The following is a 19902-nucleotide window of genomic DNA, read 5'->3' on the forward strand; positions in this document are numbered from 1 at the left end:
CATCGCGCGCGGCACGGATTATATCTAGGGCTTCGACTAATAACCGTACGACGTCTATCTACGTAGATAACATTCGCTGCGTTTATTGGTCGAATCCACGCGTTATATTACTCGCGCCGCGCGCGACGCGGTAGTCATGCAGACCGTGGACGAAGCGTGAAAGTGTCAATTTTTCTATTTGATTGATATGACATAGCATAGTATACCAGGTTAATAGAGGTCACTTTACAACCCAAACGAGAAGATTATGCAGATTTCGTTCGTAAACATAAAGAAACATGAAGTTACCGCGTTTGGAAAGCAAAGCGTGCGACAGTTTGGCGACTTGCGTGGGTGGTAGCGCGGTGAGTGCCCAGGCGGGCCCGTCTAACGTGAGGACGGTATGCGCCTCGCTGAACCCGGGGCCTGGCATCACGCGTGACAGGCACCACAGCGTCTCCGCCTCGCCGCCGCTGCCCGAGCAGACCATTACTAGGGAACCTAAACAAGTAAAGATTATATGCAGTCTAAAGTCAAAGAATTTTGTTCTTTTTACTGTTCGTTGGGTTCCTGAAAGAGATGGATGAATCATCTGGTTTATGTAGGGTGTTAGTGACACCGTAACGAAAACTTTGAGAGACGATTCACAGCATGATTCTGAGTTGATATCAAGTGGCATTTTCCGTTGCAAAAGCGTGGAACTGAAAATAATTGTAAAAACCACCAAAAATTTCGTGTTTTTCCGATAGGAAATTCCACTTGATATGAACTCAGAATCACGGTCTGAATACCCTAGTATGATGTTAGTAACACCTTGTATACACTACACATGGAGCCCGCTTTTTTCGCGCTGCGCGTTTGTCGCGTAGCCTATAGCGTCGGTTAATATATCGCGTCGTTCGCGGTATGCGGGCTCCGTACAACTGCTATAGAGTAAATATTTCCGTTGCTTAGTTTTTTTCTGTTTTAACTGAAATGTAGCGCAACGATCGGCTGACGATCACTCCAGCTTCATGTTTGGTGTAAACATAAGGAGCCTTGTATTTCTATAATTCCAATTCTAAGAGCGAAATTACTTCTTTCAACCATTCGTCAATCATGACTTAGGATTCAAACAACAATCGACTTTCTTATTACTGTATCAGTAGTATATAATTTGTAAAGTCATATGTTTTTTGTTAGAATACTAACCACAATCCAGGTTGGTTTTTTGGCAAACAGAATATGTCCCATAAAAATTAAGATCATAGTGCAGTTATAAGGTCCTAAGACTCACCATTCTCGTAGACAGCGCTGTGCACATGTTTAGGTTTGAGCACGGAAGCGTTGGAGGTGAAGCCAGGCGGCATACGCACGTGCAGCAGGGTCAGGTACTGCGGTCGCTGAGAGCCGCTCTGGTTCGCACTGTGATAATTACCTCATGTTAGATATAATACAAAAAACTATAGTCTGACCACTCGCGCTATACCGCTCCTGTCGATAACTGTGCGGCTAGAAGGTGCGAGGTGTACCCTGATATTCGCATTAATTGAAACCGTGCGAATCGTTGAGTTTTGAATTGAATCGCTGTCCAAGGCGCGATACATACATTGTTATACATTAAAATAAATGTAAAAATTGTCTTTTATCAAATATAATTTATACTATTTAAAGATGATAACAGCCTCCGTAATCCGATGGGGACAATGCCGAAATCACTTTGTGAGACTGTCCTTTGTTTAATAAGGACATTGCAGGCTTGAAGCACCTGATTGTTCGAAAAAGTAAGACGATTCCGTGCTTCGGAGGGCGTGGTAAACCGTTGGTCACGGCTATTAGCCGTACGTTGCTCCACTGCGCGTTGGTTGTGTTTTTCTCCATGTACATAGGCTGTTTATGTTATGTATAATGACGATAAACACAATGTCCTAATCTTCTGTTCTCTGTCCCCTGATTTTATGCTGCAACAGTTTGACATTTAAGTGTATGATGATGCAAAATGAACTTACTCCCCACTTCCAGTACTGAAATAGAGTCTTGCACCAGTCTGTGTGACAGCCACAAGATTTAAATGTTCCGATTCTGAGTCATCCACAGCTGATATTGCTACAACTGGCTTGAAGTTGTATGCTTCTAGAGTCCTGGAAATTAGGTCATTGTGATTCAAAATTAGACATAATCCTGATGAAAAACATATTTTCTAGTTTTAAGTGTATAAATGGAATATGAGTAAGTACACTAACGCATGATGTCCTGTCTGAATGATATATTTACATACACACATAAATACACGCCTATTTCCCACTGAGGTAAGCAGAGACTATGGAATTCCATTTGCTTCGATCCTGACACACTTCTCTTGCTTCCTCCACATTCCACATACACATTTCATTGACTACTTGAAAACCTAGTCAGATGAGATACTTTTTACGAAACGTCAAAACGAAAGTTTTCTTTGGAGTTTGTATGGAAATACTGTCTTGTGACGTCATCAATAAACACGGTCAAATGTCGTACTCATTGTTACTTAATTTATAAATAAAATTCGAAAAGTAAAACGAGATTGATTTTTGATCATCTTAGACTGGCTTCTATTTCTAGATTAGCATTTTATAATTTATCTTTGACCAAGTCAAATACCCTATTGTTTTTTACATGCACACCATGATATAATATATCTACTAGAAAAAAAATCCTTTAGAAGTCACAACCATCTTAATGTTTTTGAACATCTGATATCCATCATGGAAAACTGTTTTAATGCATGTAGTTTTGCATTTTCAAATGAATGCAGCTATTCCAAAAAAGTTATTCATACTTACTTGACAATGTCTACAGCTGACGATACAATGTTCCCTTGTGTCAGCCTCACAACTTTGCTTATACTCTCACCATCATGCCCCAAGTCAAACACCTCTATACACCCCTTTTCACTTAAAGTATATAAAATATTCCTAGAATTATCAACTTCTATCTTGACTATGGGGTCTTCATCATATAAAGCAGCATTAAGGAATGATGGCACGAGGAATGACAGAGCACTTGTGGAATGATTGACTTTTTTACAGTGCTTTCCAAACCAACCTAATTGAGCCTGAAAAAAGACAATTTCATAATAATGTGGTTGTCTTTGCATTTTGATAATTAATTTAACTTTTTTGTACCTATCTGAAATGTAAATAAAAGTAATGATGCAATTTAGTTGCAGATATACCAAATACCAATAACAGATGTATGTATGGTATAATAAGGGACTTGCCTGATAAGTAATTTCATAGAGACACCCATCTTTGCCTCCCATGAAGATGCGCCCTTTTGCAGTAGACTTGACTGACATCATTGGTACGCCATCAGTAGGGAGCACAAACACAGGCTCTGGTACCAAGTGGATCTCCTCAAAACCGTCTGAGCCATCACTTTTACTGCTGGAGAATGTAACACCTGTAATATGTTGTATATTATGTTATTTGCACAAGTACATACAGGATTATATTTTTTTTCACATGACCTCTTTAGCTTTATGATAAAGTAACTGGTTTATTTGTTAACTTAATACATTTGACCGTGGGTCATTGATATATCATTCATAATAGTATGACACTTGAAAATTTGAACATTGCCACTTGAAATTTACTCAGGAATATGTGAAACTTTAAAAACCTACAATCTATACATTGTTTTAACCTACAATCTATTTTTATGTTTCTGAAAATATAAATTAATTTGTATTTATAAAACAACTAGAAAATTGAGATGAAAATACATACCCAACACAACAATTTCCACAGTAGTTGTCAATACCAGAAGATATTTGACAAAACTCTGAAATACTCCTGATTTAGGCTTGACTAGTCCCACACTGACTATGGTCTCCCCCAGGCCATCAAAGTAGGCCACATCACTGCCATGTTCAAATGCCCAAACATAAATGTTGCTGTCTATAGCCAGCCACACTCTACTGATCTCCGGGAAAACTCCCATCAGGCAATTACATTGCATATCTAGTTAGCAACGATAAGGAAATGTATGTAGTAAATAATAAAAAAGCACAATTGAATATGAAATGTGGTGGTTTAACATTTTCTACAAAAGAACATAAATAGTGTATTGCAACATGCTACTAGAAGAATAACATCCTGAATTAGTTTAGTAAAGAATATACAACACCACATTGTATTAATGGCAGGTTGGTGAACCAATAATACAATAGGCATGAAAAAAACCAATAGTAAAATAATTTTGCAAAGGATACGAGCAAAGTGTTCCATGATTTCTGGTGGTAGAGGAACTTTGTTTAGGATCTTCAGTTGTGACAGATTGGGGTGGTTCAGGAGGGCGGCCAGGTTCCTGTAGTCGCCAGCGTTTAAACCGCTGCATGTTGGACTTCTTTGCGCTGCTATTCCAGTTATCTGAAGCCGTAATATTGTATCATTTAACCTATTTTCAACAAGGTATGTTGTAAACTTTCAAGTGCTTCAGTTCCTTTTAAATAAGCCCGTAAAACATATTATAAGTACTGAGTCAAGCAGCTGCTATTAATACATCACTATACAAACCTCTAAAAACGAAGGGCGCGTATTATCAGCAGTTATATACCGGTCTAAGGTGCATCCAGCAAACTCCAAACGTTCGAGTTGCATTTTGCTAGCATCTACTGGACGAGTCGTATCTACACTGTTTATCACACTGGGCATCTAAAACAACATTTTGTTATAAATAAAAACCACGAATTATTTATTTTGCCACCAATTGTTAGTTACTTTTTAGGTTATAATGTTATGTCAAAAGAACAAAATATTGTACGCGAACCTTTGAACAATGTAAGAAATTTAAAATAAACTAAATTCACTGCATATTTTTTGTAAAACTATGGATCTTTTAGTGGTAAATATAAGTTAAAATTGGAAAAAAAGGCAATAAAAAGGAACTCCGAAGTTAAAAGTCAAACGGTTGGTTTAGTTAAGCAGTGTTGCCATTAGTTGCCAAGATAAACTACACTAACTTTTTTATACTTCTCATCATAGATTACACCACCACCCTTATCAAATAAAATTATCTGTGTTATATAAATGAATGAATGACTTTGGTAAAATCAAAACTACACTATACATACGAACATCTGTCATTTTGCCATTTCCGGTGAGGGTTAAATAATTTGAAAAAATCCCGTTGCTGCTGCCGTTTTCGAATCTGCTGAAACTTTATAGTAAACCCGAATCGATCCATTTCAAAAATGGATAACGTCGTCGTTGACTTTTAAAATATAACATTCAATCGGGTTACATATCAAAACATCGTTTTGTAATTCATTAGGGGCACAGCGAAGTTTTTTATAAATTAGTACCTACTATAGAATAGAGTATCGCCCACAGTTTCTAATAAACTGAGCAAAGTTATAAATTATTTTTATTTCACCATTTAATTCAGAATATTGCATACCATATTTTGTTAAGTACTTACTAGAAAACAAAATAAGATGAAATACGCTTAGTTAGTTTTTATAACACATCCTTAATCCAATACACAAATCCGAATATTTAAAGAATATTGTGAATGTGTGCGTTACCCCAGCAAGAAAGTATCTCCTAGAGTTATATGAGTAGAACGTATAGTTGGTGCCTTATCTGCTGTAAATGTGCCCCCACATAAAAAATGTGTGCCCCCTGTCGTTTCGAAAAAAAATCGAAAAAACGATTCTTGCTGGGGTAACGTTTTTCTAGCAGGAAAATTCTAAACGAATGATCGGAGAGAGAAAAACTGTGCATGGCCAGATAGCTTATATGTGTGCCAAAATGTGCCCCCAAAAATAAAATCTGTGCCCCTTCAGATTTTCGAGATATTGCATTTCCTGCTGGAGTAACGTTTTGATGAATAGTATATCTCTAAAACCATTGCATGTGCCCCTGTAGAATAAACATACGCGAGTAGCTCTTAATGTGTGCCCCTTTGTGCCCCAATTAGATTTTAGAAAATATTTATAGTTTTCAAGTTATCGCGGTTTTATGAAAACCCGAAAAAACATCGCAGCGCCTAAATGAGACAAGGCATAACTTCGCTGAAAACTGTATTCGGTCTTTCTTGACGCTAATAATAACCATACAAAGTTTCAAAAATGTTCATGCATGCGTTTTTGAATAATCTTGCTAAAAGTAAAAACGATGGTGTCATAACTTTGACGGCAAAATACAAGGAACTGGCACAATCCCAGATGTGTAGGTGTAAACCAAAATCTTGTGCCTTTAGTCAAAAATATATGGTGAAAATATTGAGCTTCAAATGTTACGCATTAAGTAAATATAAACAAAAAACCAAAATATGTAAACAACGGCTGGTTATCCGACCAAATCTGAATGACTACTAAAAAGCGACGGATTCATACATATCGATGACCTTCTTTACTTTACTCACTAACCGGTTCACACGTGTTGTGCCTGAGTACACTGAAGTAGAAAAGTAATAACTAATAAAATAAAGTTGTTATTGGATTATATTTTAATAGCTGTTTCTATGACCTTACACATGATTAAGTACATTTATAAGAGCCATTTTTTTAATATTTTTAATATTTTTTTACACAATATTATTCTTATACTTAATATTGATCTGTGATTTTTTTGTGATGTTTACTAATTATAATTATGTTAGGCTATGAAAAACTGATCTGTGATTTAAATAATAATGACTACACAACGTGCAAATAATTTATAATATTTATAGGTAGGAAATTTGATCTGTGATTTGATGCAATAATTACTTTAAGAATTAAAATTAAGGGAATAAAAATAATAATTTCCACATCAACAAGCTGTTTCATTTATATAGTCACAAGGTGCATTTAATATATTTTTTAATTAGCCCTCAAAACTTTTGAACGCGACTGTAAGGACAACAGCTTAGGTATAATACGTCCAATAAAGAAGGTCCTCGTTAAGTATGAATCCGTCGCTTTTTAGTAGTCATTCAGATTTGGTCGGATAACCAGCCGTTGTTTACATATTTTGGTTTTTTGTTTATATTTACTTAATGCGTAACATTTGAAGCTCAATATTTTCACCATATATTTTTGACTAAAGGCACAAGATTTTGGTTTACACCTACACATCTGGGATTGTGCCAGTTCCTTGTATTTTGCCGTCAAAGTTATGACACCATCGTTTTTACTTTTAGCAAGATTATTCAAAAACGCATGCATGAACATTTTTGAAACTTTGTATGGTTATTATTAGCGTCAAGAAAGACCGAATACAGTTTTCAGCGAAGTTATGCCTTGTCTCATTTAGGCGCTGCGATGTTTTTTCGGGTTTTCATAAAACCGCGATAACTTGAAAACTATAAATATTTTCTAAAATCTAATTGGGGCACAAAGGGGCACACATTAAGAGCTACTCGCGTATGTTTATTCTACAGGGGCACATGCAATGGTTTTAGAGATATACTATTCATCAAAACGTTACTCCAGCAGGAAATGCAATATCTCGAAAATCTGAAGGGGCACAGATTTTATTTTTGGGGGCACATTTTGGCACACATATAAGCTATCTGGCCATGCACAGTTTTTCTCTCTCCGATCATTCGTTTAGAATTTTCCTGCTAGAAAAACGTTACCCCAGCAAGAATCGTTTTTTCGATTTTTTTTCGAAACGACAGGGGGCACACATTTTTTATGTGGGGGCACATTTACAGCAGATAAGGCACCAACTATACGTTCTACTCATATAACTCTAGGAGATACTTTCTTGCTGGGGTAACGCACACATTGTGAATGTCACGGGAGCCCTCAGCGCTCTCCATTGGTCCGACGTCCGACCAAGTAGTTAATGCCATCTGCGGCAAATCTACAATAATTCACATAAAAAAAAGGTAAATTTTTATTGTCTTATTGTATGCAAATTACTACAATTTATGCCTAATTGACCTCTTAACGAGAAATCTTTTTCTCAAATTTCTGTAGGTACTTTGTTGCTATTTTTAATTGCTTGTGTGATAAAAGCCAATAAATTACAAAACAAATCTATTCAAGATGTTTGGCACGGTTCGTTGGAATGGAATAGCAGATTTGTTTTAGAATTCAATTCAAAACTCCAATCTTTACTTTGTTCATTGTCACTAAAAATAAATAGGAATAAAAAATAAACTACGAAACAATAATAACAATGTACTTTGGTATCTTAAATTAATAACAAAAATAATTACTATCAGAAACTAAACAGTAACACTAACTAAACTAACAGTACTTATTACTAATAAGTACCTACATAGTGATTTAGGTTCTTATATTAAAGTTTAGGTAGGTACTTTCAGCAATAAAATTAGATATATTCAGTAACCGTCGTTTAGCAGAAGCTGGCCCTTAGGGTTTTCCACAACTTTTCCATCGGCGAAGATTAGCTGCCCCCTCAAGTAGGTCTCTACAACCTTGCCTCGTAGGGGCCGGTACATGTACGGGCTTATCTGTATGGAAAAAAAATATGTATGTGGTACGTACAATGGAAATAATAAAATATGTCGGAAGTACAATGTTTATGTACAAAAATTGCTTCTTGTTGTATTATGTTTTAACTTAATCATTCATTTACGGATATTTAAGGCTATTGACTTCCTTGAATGAAAGGAAAAAATAAATAAAAGAAATGTTAATATATATGGAACATTATAAATATAAGTATCTATCTATATCTATCTAAATGACATAAGTATAATCATAATCTTAAAAGCTTACCTACTTTTTTAATCTTAATATAATTTATGTATGTATGTATGTATAAGCTTAAAGAAGACATAAACAATACCTTGTTCTTATAGAATATAGTTTCAGGCGTGACAACAAACATTGCGTTGGGGTCAAAGAACACGAGGTCGGCGTCGAGGCCCGGTCTTAGAGCACCCTTGCGGTTCTGCAGGCCAGCCAGGCGCGCCGGACCCGCAGACAGGTAGTGACTGACGGTGCCCAAGCCGTAGCCGCGGGCACTCGCTTCGGTCCAGAACAACGACAAACCTGTAGAAAACCATATGAGATTAAGTCAGTACTAATCCGGTTTGTGTAGGTGTAGAGAGTCCACTCGGGTCTGCATGACAACCGCGCCGCGCAGCGCGAATTATATTGAGCGCTTCGACCAGTAAATGATATTTAATAACTAATCCCCCTCACAACTATCACGACAGAAGAATAAGACTATATTTTCCTGTTACTGGTAAGTATTCACCCCGTTATATACTGTATACTTACACTGCATGTAATTGATGTTAACACTTACCAAACTGGTGAGATGATACACCTCCCCAAGCCGTCATGAAGTCACTGCCTTTGAGACTAGCGACGCTGGGAGAGTGATCAGACGCTATCAGGTCTAATCTATTGTCTCTGATGTAATCCCACAGTTGTAACTGCAAATAATAGTCACGTCTGACGTACAAGTAAGTATAGTCCGGCCAAGTAATTAATGCCTTAGAATTTTGAATACTTAGTCATTTTATTTTTATTCCTTGTATGGCAAGTACTTATGCCTTTCACAGTTTCTCGGAAGGAGAGATACGGTACATTTTACGTATTTTTCATGAGTAGCCGTGCTCACAGCCAATGTAACCGCGGCGTCGTCCCAAGTATACATTTTTGCATTCTATTTAAGTTTTATATTGATTGACGAGTCATCCACATAGAAGATAGGTAAGTACTGGGAAGAATATATAAGTCAACATGACGGAAGCTTTTACTTTGCATCAAAGAGATACCTACCTTGTTCGTGATGTTCCTAATGGGTGGTGAACATTTGAACTCTGTGTGCCCAGGGGCTATCTGTTCAGAGCTTAATGTGAGGTAGTGGTGGCAGGTCTCGGCAGTGACTCCTCCTCGCCAGCTGGCACTACCGGCTTCAATACGTGCTTTCCTTGCCTGCTCCAGTATTGGTATGACTTGGGCTGCTGATACATGTACTACGTGCACGTGGACACTGTTCGACAAAGGGATGATATTATACAGGGTGTTAGTGACATCGTAACAAAAACTTTGAGGGATGATTCAGACCATGATTCTGAGTTGATATCAAGTGGAATTTTCCTAATATTAATATAATTAGTAATATCTTCTCGTCCAAAATACCTCAATGTCTCAAGACGAAAGACGAAAGTCTTTGACCAGTGCGTGTTGCCAGTGATGACTTACGGCAGTGAGACGTGGCCGCTTACTATGGGTCTCGTGAGGAGGCTCGTCGCTCAGCGGGCAGTGGAGAGAGCTATGCTCGGTATTTCCCTGCTCGATCGAATCGGAAATGAGGAGATCCGCAGGAGAACTAAAGTCACCGACATAGCTCGGGGAATTGCCAAGCTGAAGTGGCAGTGGGCAGGACACATAGCGAGGGGCGGAAAGGTTCGCGAATGGCAACCACGTGTCGGACTACGCTCAGTGGGTAGACCCGCTACAAGGTGGACCGACGATCTGGTGAAGGTCGCGGGAAGCCGCTGGATGCGGGCAGCACAGGACCGATCGTCGTGGAGATCCTTGGGGAAGGCCTATGCCCAGCAGTGGGCGTCGTGCGGCTGATAATGATTATATTAAAAACATAAAGTGATAACTGTTACCCTGGTACGGGGATATTATATTCGAAACTTGATTTTTTGTAGCATAAGGCACCTACCATCATCTCATGCGATAGCGGTGGGTAATGACTTTCTTTGACATTCCAACTTGTTGCTTGTAAGTTAGAGATTACATTTATACCGTGAGCATAACGTTGTTAGAACAACAACATAGTATAATAATATCCGAAGGGGTAGGGAGAGTTGTATAAGTAGTCAATACTGTCATCCACTCCTCGCCAGCTATGTTTAAGATCCATGTCATAGGGAGGCGAGCCTATTGCCATTAACCGGGCACAAATCCTGGAAACCATCTTGATATCAAAACTACAGTCAACATCGTATATAAGTACCGGATGTTAGTGACAGCGTAACGAAAACTTTGGGGATGATTCTGAGTTGATATTAAGTCGAATTTTCCATCGCAAAAGTATTGAAAATAATAAGTGTTAAAAAACTAAAAAAAACATTAATTTTGTGACGGAAAATTCCACTAGATATTAATTCAGAATCATGGTCTGAATCATCCCCCTCAGTATTCGTTACGATGTTACTAACACCCTATACAAACATGTCTATTAAAACAATATTTACTCTGTTGTAGGCAAAAGATTGGCGATCAAGGAAACTGCTTCTATTTCCATTTCCTCGGGCCGAGAAGCGAGATAAGTGTCATAGAGCTCGGGATCTGAAAACAATATAATGTCTAAATAAATTGATGCCTCATGTTATTTAGAGTAACCAAACCAATTTCAAAAATTCGCTATTAAAAAAGCTTGTTCTTATTTTTTGTATCGGCTCCTACCGGGTAACCCTTGGATTTTTTGGAGTCGGGTAACCTTTAGAGTTTAATATAAGAGCAAGGCGGTGAACCTCTGCTCAATGCGTGGTTTGAGAAAATCGGCCCCAAGCGGGACCTCGCCAGAGAGATCGGTATCGGGATCCTGAAGTTTTTGCTGTTGCGAGCTGATTAACGGTTACAGTAGTAATAAAGTTATCAGGATCTGTTTGATTTGCCGACATAGTGAAAGAGTTCATAATCTAACTAGGTGGAATGTTTTCCGACTTTGTATCTTACCTTACTAAGTAGGTATTTAGCAAGTTAAACTTTACTTACTACAACTGCTACAGGTGGTGTTACCAATGTTCAATTCAGCGTGGAACTGAAACAAATGCAAATGTAAATCGTAGAATAGGAAGAGGATACTTAGTACTTATCCTAATTTTATAGAAAAGTCAGATCAACGTAGGTACTTTAATCCGCTGAGCATTCATGCAAATTTCTATATAAGCAGAGGAAGCAAAAATGTTGAGTCAGAATCGTATCAAACAAGTGATAAGAAAGAAAGAAAGGAAATATATATCTAAATACGTATTTGTGTCACAAACATGTAGCTAATTCATACTCACAGCTAATACAGTTCCAGTACCATTCAGGACCTGGAGTACTAGTGGAAGTTCTTCGGGCTTGACGTAGGGGAACTCATCCACTCCACTGTCGATCAGGTAACACTTGAACCCGACCACACCAGCTCTGATCAGGTCGTGCAGTTCTATCTGAAGTACAAAAAAGGTAAGTTAAGTGTGTAATAACCTACCTACCTATGGGGATTTAACAATTTTCACTTCGATGGTTTAACAAATGATACTAATCTGTACTGTAAAACTTAATCTGTACAATTTAGGTAGCTATCATGTTGTCGTACATGACGTCGCACCGGAGTTTTCTTAGTAACGCCTCTCTGAGTGCATGATCATCGTTTGCGTCCGCGCTTCAGGCCATTCAACCCGCTATCATAGATAGACCGTCGGTACTTAATATAACTGGCTAAATATTTTTTGACGTTCAAAAAGCGCTAACTTAGTAAGCCAATTTTGAAAAATATATTTTTGAATTTTTGAATATTAAGTTAGTGCAAACCGACCACCACCTAATTTGCACTACTTATATTGCATCGGAAAAAGTAGGTGGTAGATAGTATCAGCTATCGGTATCACATTGCCAAGTGCTTAGGTACCTACCTCATTTCCAGGCACGACTCCTCCCCAGAAACCAACGTCGACATAGACTTCCTCCCTCGCTGCAGCCGCTTTAATTTTTAAGTTTTTTAGCGACGTTGTGGGTGGTACAGAATTCCTGAAAATTAGGAAGGTAGGCAGGTACACTACGAATAAATAATAAGCAGGTACTTACATCATAAACATTAAGGTTTGTTCTTTTTATTAAGTAATTTATTCCAATGAATATTCGTTTCAAATTATTGTTGTCGTGAATTAAAGTAGGTAGCTTAATTCGATATTCAACAGTTTTTTAACATTCGTATCGTGTTTAGTAAGTACCTACCTCCTATACAGGGGATTTACCAATTTTCATTTTGATGGCATAACAATATACCTACCTAAGTAAGTTTATATTACTAAAACTAAATTACTAAAACTAAAAAAAAAAGAAACAAAAGTACCTACATAACTACCACAGACTCAACTAAATAAATGCTCCCTAAGCTTTTACCACCTCTCGATCGAATGTGCCCATCACGCTCGCATTGGATGGCGAGGGAAATATGTTGCGCTAGGTAATGCCCGGACCGGGAGTCGCCACCTTTCTTTCTAATTTACACAATTTAAGGATCAACATAAACCTAAATTGTAGGTACGTAACCATTGAACAGTAAGTTAAATAGTATCATTTTATTGAATATAAAAAGAAGATAATCTTTTATCTAGTCTGATTGATTATAATCAGAACAATACGAACGAGAGTAGATAAATGATATTTATATCTACTCTTGTAGACTTGTGATAAACGGTTTATCTATTTTTACTTCTGATAATCAGTTCCTTCCACAATGGAAGTAAATGGATTTATAAGGAGACTAAGAAAAAATGAAAGGACCTACTGATTTGATATTTTCGGTAGTGGCTTACTTTACTATAAGTACACCAAAGAACATAGTTAGGTACGGTGAAAATTATTAGTAGACTAGTGAAGGAAGACCTAGGTAAACCTAGAAAGATAACATCACATTGATCTAATTACGGGTGTCTTTATAAAGGTTCCTAGGTACATATCCTGCAGGCGCGCGTGTTGAGGGCACCAGCTATGTGTCAGGATCGAAGGAGAAATGGAATTGTATAATTTACCCCGGTGGGAAAATGGTCACCAGTCCATTAACGTCCCCACTGCTGGGGCACGGGCCTTCCCTATGGATGGATAGGGAGATCGGGCCTTAAACCACCACGCAGGCCCAGTGCGGATTAGTGGTTATTAACGACTGCTAGTACAGCCGGGACCAACGGATTAACGTGCCTTCCGAAGCACGGAGGAGCTCGAGATGAAAACTTATTTTTGTGGTCACCCATCCTAAGACCGGCCTTTGCGAAAGTTGCTTAACTTCAACAATCGCAGACCGAGCGCGTTTAACGCTGCGCCACCGAGCTCCTCGATCAGCGGTGGGAAAATAGCGTGAGTTAATATATGCATGTGTCAGAGCATGAGAACATGAGAGGATTACATACAAAGGCATGTCAAGGATGGTGGTGAGGCCGCCGGCAGCAGCTGCGCGGGTGGCAGTGACGAAACCCTCCCAGCTGGTGCGACCTGGTTCGTTCACGTGCACATGCGAGTCCACCACGCCTGCCATCAGCGCTAGGTCCCCGCCATCTATGATCTGGATGCCACATGGTCTTTTATTACTAACGGCCATACCTATAAAGGGCCTTTGGCGGTTCAATAGTAACCCTGACACCAGGGTTGATGGGTTGGTAACCCACACGAATGACGTGAATATGATCCTTTGAAAGTTGCTTGGTTCAAATAGGCAATTAACAATGGCGTCGAAAGGGCTGGCGTGATTATAGATAATCGTCAGGGTTCATTTTATCTATCCTCTACCTTAAAATCATTATGGCATTTTCTAGAGGTATTTAAACTAAAATGTACTTGAAAAAATATAAGTAACTATATTGCACTTATAGTACTTCCTGTGGCCTACCTTTAGGGTCTCACTTTTGTCTCGAAGTAACTCATTGACGGTTTCCCGTGTAAGAACTCCTTCAATTTTCCCATCTTCGTCAACCAGCACACCTCCATCGAATTCCTTTGACTCTGTAACCACTCGACGACTGAGAAATAGTTGTCTGCTTGATGTCTGAGGCACTAGACTTATTTCACGAGAGGATATTCCGGCTAAAACAATTAAAGGTAACTTCGATATCGGAAGACAGTTCCGTTCTTTATCAAGCTATTTATAGAATGATAAAATTACGTACATAATAATATTATATGCAAAACTATGTATATGAGCATCATTGTGCTTGTCGTGGGAGTCGGTGCAATACTGAAAAATGCGCAACCGCCACAAAGACAGCGATCACATCAATGAAATGGTTCATCATTACAAGTGCTATTTATGCTATTTATGGAGTTTTAGTGTCTACAGAATAACAGATAATGCTATGTGTACCTACCTAGGTTGCAATGTTATTCTGAAAAGAAGATATAAGTAGTATAGTACTTACTCTGTAGAAATCCCAGTGAAAGTTAAAAAATAAAACGGTTGTATTTATATCAAAAAAATATGGAGCTTTCTCTGATATTTAGACTTATAAACATAGCCAAGTAAATTACCTATCATATCCGATCACATGACTTGGTCTACAAATAATATCTTCAAGAAAGCTTACTTTATGTAAAAAAGCCTATTATAAGATTAATGATTACCTAAATGATAAAAATGTCTGGTATTGAATGTGTTCCTCTAGTTATTAAATAACTTGTAATGTACCCTCATTGATTTAAAAGATGTGGTGCTGTTGCAGTTTCTTGTCATTTCTTCTCATAGAGATAGGAAATTATATGGAGGCGCCCTGTTCTACTATATAAACATCATCTTATACAAATATGAGTAGTTTATGAAACAGGTCGTCAATAATCGTTTTGTCTCTTTTTTACTAGTACAAAATTTCATTTGGTAAAAGAGATAAATATATATTTGTTATTTCTAGTTATGGCAACATTTTGTGATGACGTCACAACAGCTGTAGGTACGTGCCATTTTTCGCCATTTTATGCGCTGTGTTTTGTGGTACTTCTGCTGTCAAGTAGCTGTTTATGAGATCGTATTTTGTGTTTTGCGGATAAATTACGAGGATTTGATTTGCTAAATCGAAGTTGAAGTTGAAAAAAGTGTTATTCAACATGTCCGTGTATTGTATTGTACAGTGTGGAGCCAGAAAGGACAGAAATCAACCGTATTTGTCACTTCATAGGTTAGTAGGTACCCCGTATTCATTGAATAATACAAACAATCCTATAGATTTTGATGTTACAACGCAACTGAGCCATGAATTTGCATTAAACCTTTATATATTTTGAGTAATTGTCATACTACAAACCGTATTTTTCTTTGTTTTCCAATATCTTTATTCGTCATAGTCAAATTAGTGTTGCGCCAATAATACTGGCTAAGAATACTAGTTATTACTTTTACGTTAACAGGTTTCCAAGAAATAAAAGCTTGAGAAGACTATGGTTAGAGAGAGGCTGTTGGTGTTTAAATTTATATTTAAATTTCAGCCTAGCTTGCATCATCTCACTACTGGCTAGATAGATAACATATTTGTATCATGTTATCACAACATGTTTATACTATCTATCATTCAACTACATATTATTATGTACTTAATATACTTAGTCTGTAACTATTATATGTCGAAACAATTATTATATAAATAAATGAATGTTATCTTTCATTTCAGGCCATCTTTCAATCCAAAATTGTCGACTGGATTTACTAAAACAGGTGATATTGGAAAACTAATCCACAGCTGCAACGTCGTCTGTGCTGCCATTGCCCGTACGTCTGTCTCATAAGTCAGTACATGAAAAGGTATTTATCAAATAATTTTATATTTTTAACATGATATAGTATAATTCAACCAGGTACACAATGCACTTAAATCAGATATATTTTAGTACATACACTGTTTTAACATTATTATTAAACTTTATTTCAGTCTGTTCAAGAAGACGCGATGAAAAAATTAAAAGATAGCCAATTTGAAGAATATTATGGAAGATCTGCAGAATAAAAATCAAATAATAAAGGGCAAAGTGTATTGATGGAAGAATTGGCAGGACCGCAAGACTTTTTGAAAAGGCAGGTAAACAAATTTCCCGGTTTACCTTTGCCAAAGAAGTATTCCCAAGAAATAAGAAAGTTTGCTTTAACTTTACATTTTCTTTCTCCGAAAGCGTATAATAATTATATATGCAATGTGACAGGGTGTCACAAAGACAATTTCTAAACAAATTGACACTGTTTAGATTTGTATTTATTGTAAATATAATGTAGTTACATAATAAATAATGTGTGAAATGAATACTTATTTATGTTTCATTATACACTCCAGGTGGATTCGAATTGTGCGCAATAAAGAATGTAATCAATGTTATAGAGTTGTTAAGGAAACTACTTAGATAAATCTTGACTAAACCCTTTACAAATACAAATATACTTTATTGCACACAACATACCAAAAACAACAAGTTTTACACAAAACATACACGAAAAATACAGTACACCACCTAATTACCCTTTACCTTCCCTTTCTGTTCTCTTATGAATACTTATTATTATAATGCTATACCTATTATTGGTCAGCAAAAATTTAGTATCGATCGCCATCGACTCGCAAAGAAGAAGATGCTATACCTAGTAGGTACGAGTATGGTAATCCTAGTATTGAAACAGCTTGCAGCCCTAGTAAAGGCCGCCATTTTATGCGACGAAGTGGCACGTTTTTTTTGTAGGTTTTTCCAGTCCATACTCTTATATGTCTATGTTTCTTCTCCTCAGCCATAACACCTTGCGAAATGACGTAAATTCAAAAATGTTACATTGACCTTCAACAAGTTTATCCATGATAATTACGTTGAATAAATGATTCTGATTCTGAAATCCAGTCAAACTCATGTTTTAAAACAGTATGCCGGTCTTCCCCACATTCTTCTTCTATCGTGTGGGTTGTAAGGTGGATTACCAACCTCATCAAACCTGGTGCCAGGGTTACTATTGAGCCGCCAAAGGCCCCTGACATGGCTCATAACGACTACATATTTTATCACTAAATAGTACCCGGGACCAACGTGTGCGTCAAGCTAGCGGCCTCAAAAAAAAAATGGGCACGAAAAAATAATTTGACCATACCAAAAAATAGTACTCTTATTGAAAAAAATAGTACCTGTTGTAAAAAAATTAGTACCTTCACGGTTCTGGATTTATAGCCATGTTTTATTGCACTTGCTAGCTTGACGGTGAGCGAAATTTGGCGAGAGTTAACGACAAGGTCTTTCGCTTTGATTTAAACGCCAAAAAATAGTACCGAAATAGTACTTACCCCCTGCAAAATACCGAAATGAGTACTTCAACGGTTCCAAAGTTATAAAGGCAGTTCTTTGCTCCCGCTGGCTTGACGTTTTGAAAATACCTATTATCTAGGGAACGCTTGCATACTTCAGTATGTAACTAATGTCAATAAACTCGTATGAAATAGTACTCCCTACCATCATAATTTGGACCTGATTCTCTTTGTAGAAATATGTCAAAAAGTCATTATAACCTATGTCATACATTTATTAAGACAGGTACAGTCGCGAACAAAATTATTACACATGCTCAAGAAGAATGTTGTCAGATTTTAGTATTTTTTCCCCATTTTTGGGTAAAAATTGGTGAAGTGCCAGGGTTGTCAGATGAAAGTAATATCATTGTTGAAACTCTTTGAGTTATTCTACAAATACTGCAAATTGTTTATTAACAAACACTTCGATCCGTAACAAATTGAACATGAAGGTATAAATTATAAAATAAAACAGCTGATTAAAAATGTATTATGATGTATTAAAATCACAGATTGTTTTCAATAAGAACTAGACCTATGCAGCCATTTTCTATTAAAATTATTGCATATAGGTGTATGCAATAGCAATTTTTTGTAATAGCAACACTCTGAAGTGCAAAGAAATGGTAGGGTAGACCTCCAAAATGGCAATACTGGCGATGGCAATACTTACGAATAAATTGTGAGGTTATGTAATTGTCTACGTGACTGTATCAACAACAAATGTATGGCATAGGTTATGATGATTTTTTAACATATTTCTAGAAAGAGAATCGGATCAAAATTATGATGGTAGGAAGTACTATTTCATACGAGTTTATTGAAATTAGTTACATACTGAAGTATGCAAGCGTTCCCTAGATAATAGGTATTTTCAAAACGTCAAGCCAGCGGGAGCAAAGAACTGCCTTTATAACTTTGGAACCGTTGAAGTACTCATTTCGGTATTTTGCAAGGGGTAAGTACTATTTCGGTACTATTTTTTGGCGTTTAAATCAAAGCGAAAGACCTTGTCGTTAACTCTCGCCAAATTTCGCTCACCGTCAAGCTAGCAAGTGCAATAAAACATGGCTATAAATCCAGAACCGTGATGGTACTAATTTTTTTACAACAGGTACTATTTTTTTCAATAAGAGTACTATTTTTTGGTATGGTCAAATTATTTTTTCGTGCCCATTTTTTTTTTGAGGCCGCTAGCTTGACGCACACGGGACCAACGGCTTAACGTGCCTTCCGAAGCATGGATCATCTTACTTTCGGACAATCAGGTGATCAGCCTGTAATGTTCTAACCAAACTAGGGATCACAAAGTGATTTTCCCCACATTGACCTTATTTATTCTTCTTCGCTCGGATTTGTTGAATGCATACCTATTATTTTATGTAATACTTACCATTTCATTCCTATGTGACATATTTAGCTTACAGGGGAGATAAAATGGCCACATCGAAGCAATTCATTTAAGAAAGCAATATTGCAATTGGACATTTGGGCATAAAAAAGTAACTGCGCAATGCAAACAAACGTCAAATAGCAATATTGCTTTCTTAGATGAATTGCTTCAAAGTGCTAATTTTAACCCCCCAGACTACCTAAAAGTATTAGTCGTTTTATATTGTACTTACTTGTTATGTGTAAGTAGTTTTATCTTATTGCTGATGTTTATAATGATATTCGGAAAATTCCAGCAATAACACAGTTACCACGAATTTTATTAGTAGGTATAATATGGTTTATAGTCGGTTAATACATATTATGATAAGATTAACACAATTGCAAAATGTTTTTTTAGTTTTTTTATCAATCAAGAACGTGTAAGTATAACAATTATATCATCATTAATTTAAGATCCACGCTCTTGTCGGTGCAGCATTTTCCATGCTACTTTTTCAGGGAAAAATAGGGCAGTGGTTTCCCTCTTGCCTTCCGCCCCGCAGTACTCTGTCTGATGCAAGTGGGATGGCGCCC

The 19902-nt window shown here is 37.1% G+C and overlaps 2 protein-coding genes and 1 long non-coding RNA gene across 4 annotated transcripts in view; 1 reads left to right on the forward strand and 2 right to left on the reverse strand.

Annotated features, from left to right (window-relative positions):
- LOC126367592 (nuclear pore complex protein Nup154) overlaps positions 1 to 4924 on the reverse strand; it is a 13434-nt gene extending 8510 nt beyond the window's left edge. The window contains exons 1-9 of the mRNA XM_050011180.1: positions 4768 to 4924; positions 4515 to 4652; positions 4211 to 4367; positions 3726 to 3959; positions 3218 to 3399; positions 2781 to 3052; positions 1968 to 2099; positions 1256 to 1383; positions 289 to 480 (exon numbers count right to left, since the gene is read on the reverse strand). Coding sequence (XP_049867137.1) covers positions 289 to 480; positions 1256 to 1383; positions 1968 to 2099; positions 2781 to 3052; positions 3218 to 3399; positions 3726 to 3959; positions 4211 to 4367; positions 4515 to 4652 — 1435 coding nt within the window. The 5' untranslated portion in view covers positions 4768 to 4924. The remainder of the gene's footprint in view (positions 1 to 288; positions 481 to 1255; positions 1384 to 1967; positions 2100 to 2780; positions 3053 to 3217; positions 3400 to 3725; positions 3960 to 4210; positions 4368 to 4514; positions 4653 to 4767) is intronic.
- A 3176-nt stretch (positions 4925 to 8100) lies between these two features.
- LOC126367597 (allantoinase-like) lies at positions 8101 to 19510 on the reverse strand. 2 transcript variants are annotated; one of them, XM_050011189.1, is made up of 11 exons: positions 19328 to 19510; positions 14526 to 14719; positions 14050 to 14201; positions 12553 to 12667; positions 11941 to 12087; positions 11648 to 11693; positions 11125 to 11218; positions 9692 to 9905; positions 9213 to 9342; positions 8748 to 8953; positions 8101 to 8409 (listed from the first exon to the last, which is right to left on the reverse strand). In XM_050011189.1, the coding sequence occupies exons 3-11, from the start codon at positions 14172 to 14174 to the stop codon at positions 8278 to 8280; spliced, it is 1209 nt and encodes a 402-aa protein (XP_049867146.1). In that variant the 5' UTR covers positions 14175 to 14201; positions 14526 to 14719; positions 19328 to 19510; the 3' UTR covers positions 8101 to 8277. The 2 variants fall into 2 exon arrangements, with proteins under 2 accessions (XP_049867146.1, XP_049867145.1); XM_050011188.1 differs by lacking the exon at positions 19328 to 19510 and adding an exon at positions 14803 to 14907.
- LOC126367602 (uncharacterized) lies at positions 15386 to 16912 on the forward strand. The gene is made up of 3 exons (XR_007566503.1): positions 15386 to 15801; positions 16291 to 16421; positions 16549 to 16912. It is a non-coding gene; the product is annotated as an uncharacterized LOC126367602 (long non-coding RNA).
- Positions 19511 to 19902: the final 392 nt, after the last annotated feature.

This window comes from Pectinophora gossypiella, chromosome 6 (assembly GCF_024362695.1).
Source record: "Pectinophora gossypiella chromosome 6, ilPecGoss1.1, whole genome shotgun sequence".
Lineage (NCBI taxonomy): Eukaryota > Metazoa > Arthropoda > Insecta > Lepidoptera > Gelechiidae > Pectinophora > Pectinophora gossypiella.

Excerpts from the sequence above, each read along its gene's own strand:
- LOC126367597 (XM_050011188.1), bottom strand. The coding sequence starts at position 14,842 with ATGATGCTCATATACATAGTTTTGCATATAATATTATTAT. Across the intron at positions 11,694-11,940 it reads GTACTGGAACTGTATTAGCT|TTCCACGCTGAATTGAACAT; the intron begins GTGAGTATGAAT and ends CATTTGTTTCAG. Across the intron at positions 11,219-11,647 it reads CACCACCTGTAGCAGTTGTA|ATCCCGAGCTCTATGACACT; the intron begins GTAAGTAAAGTT and ends TATTGTTTTCAG.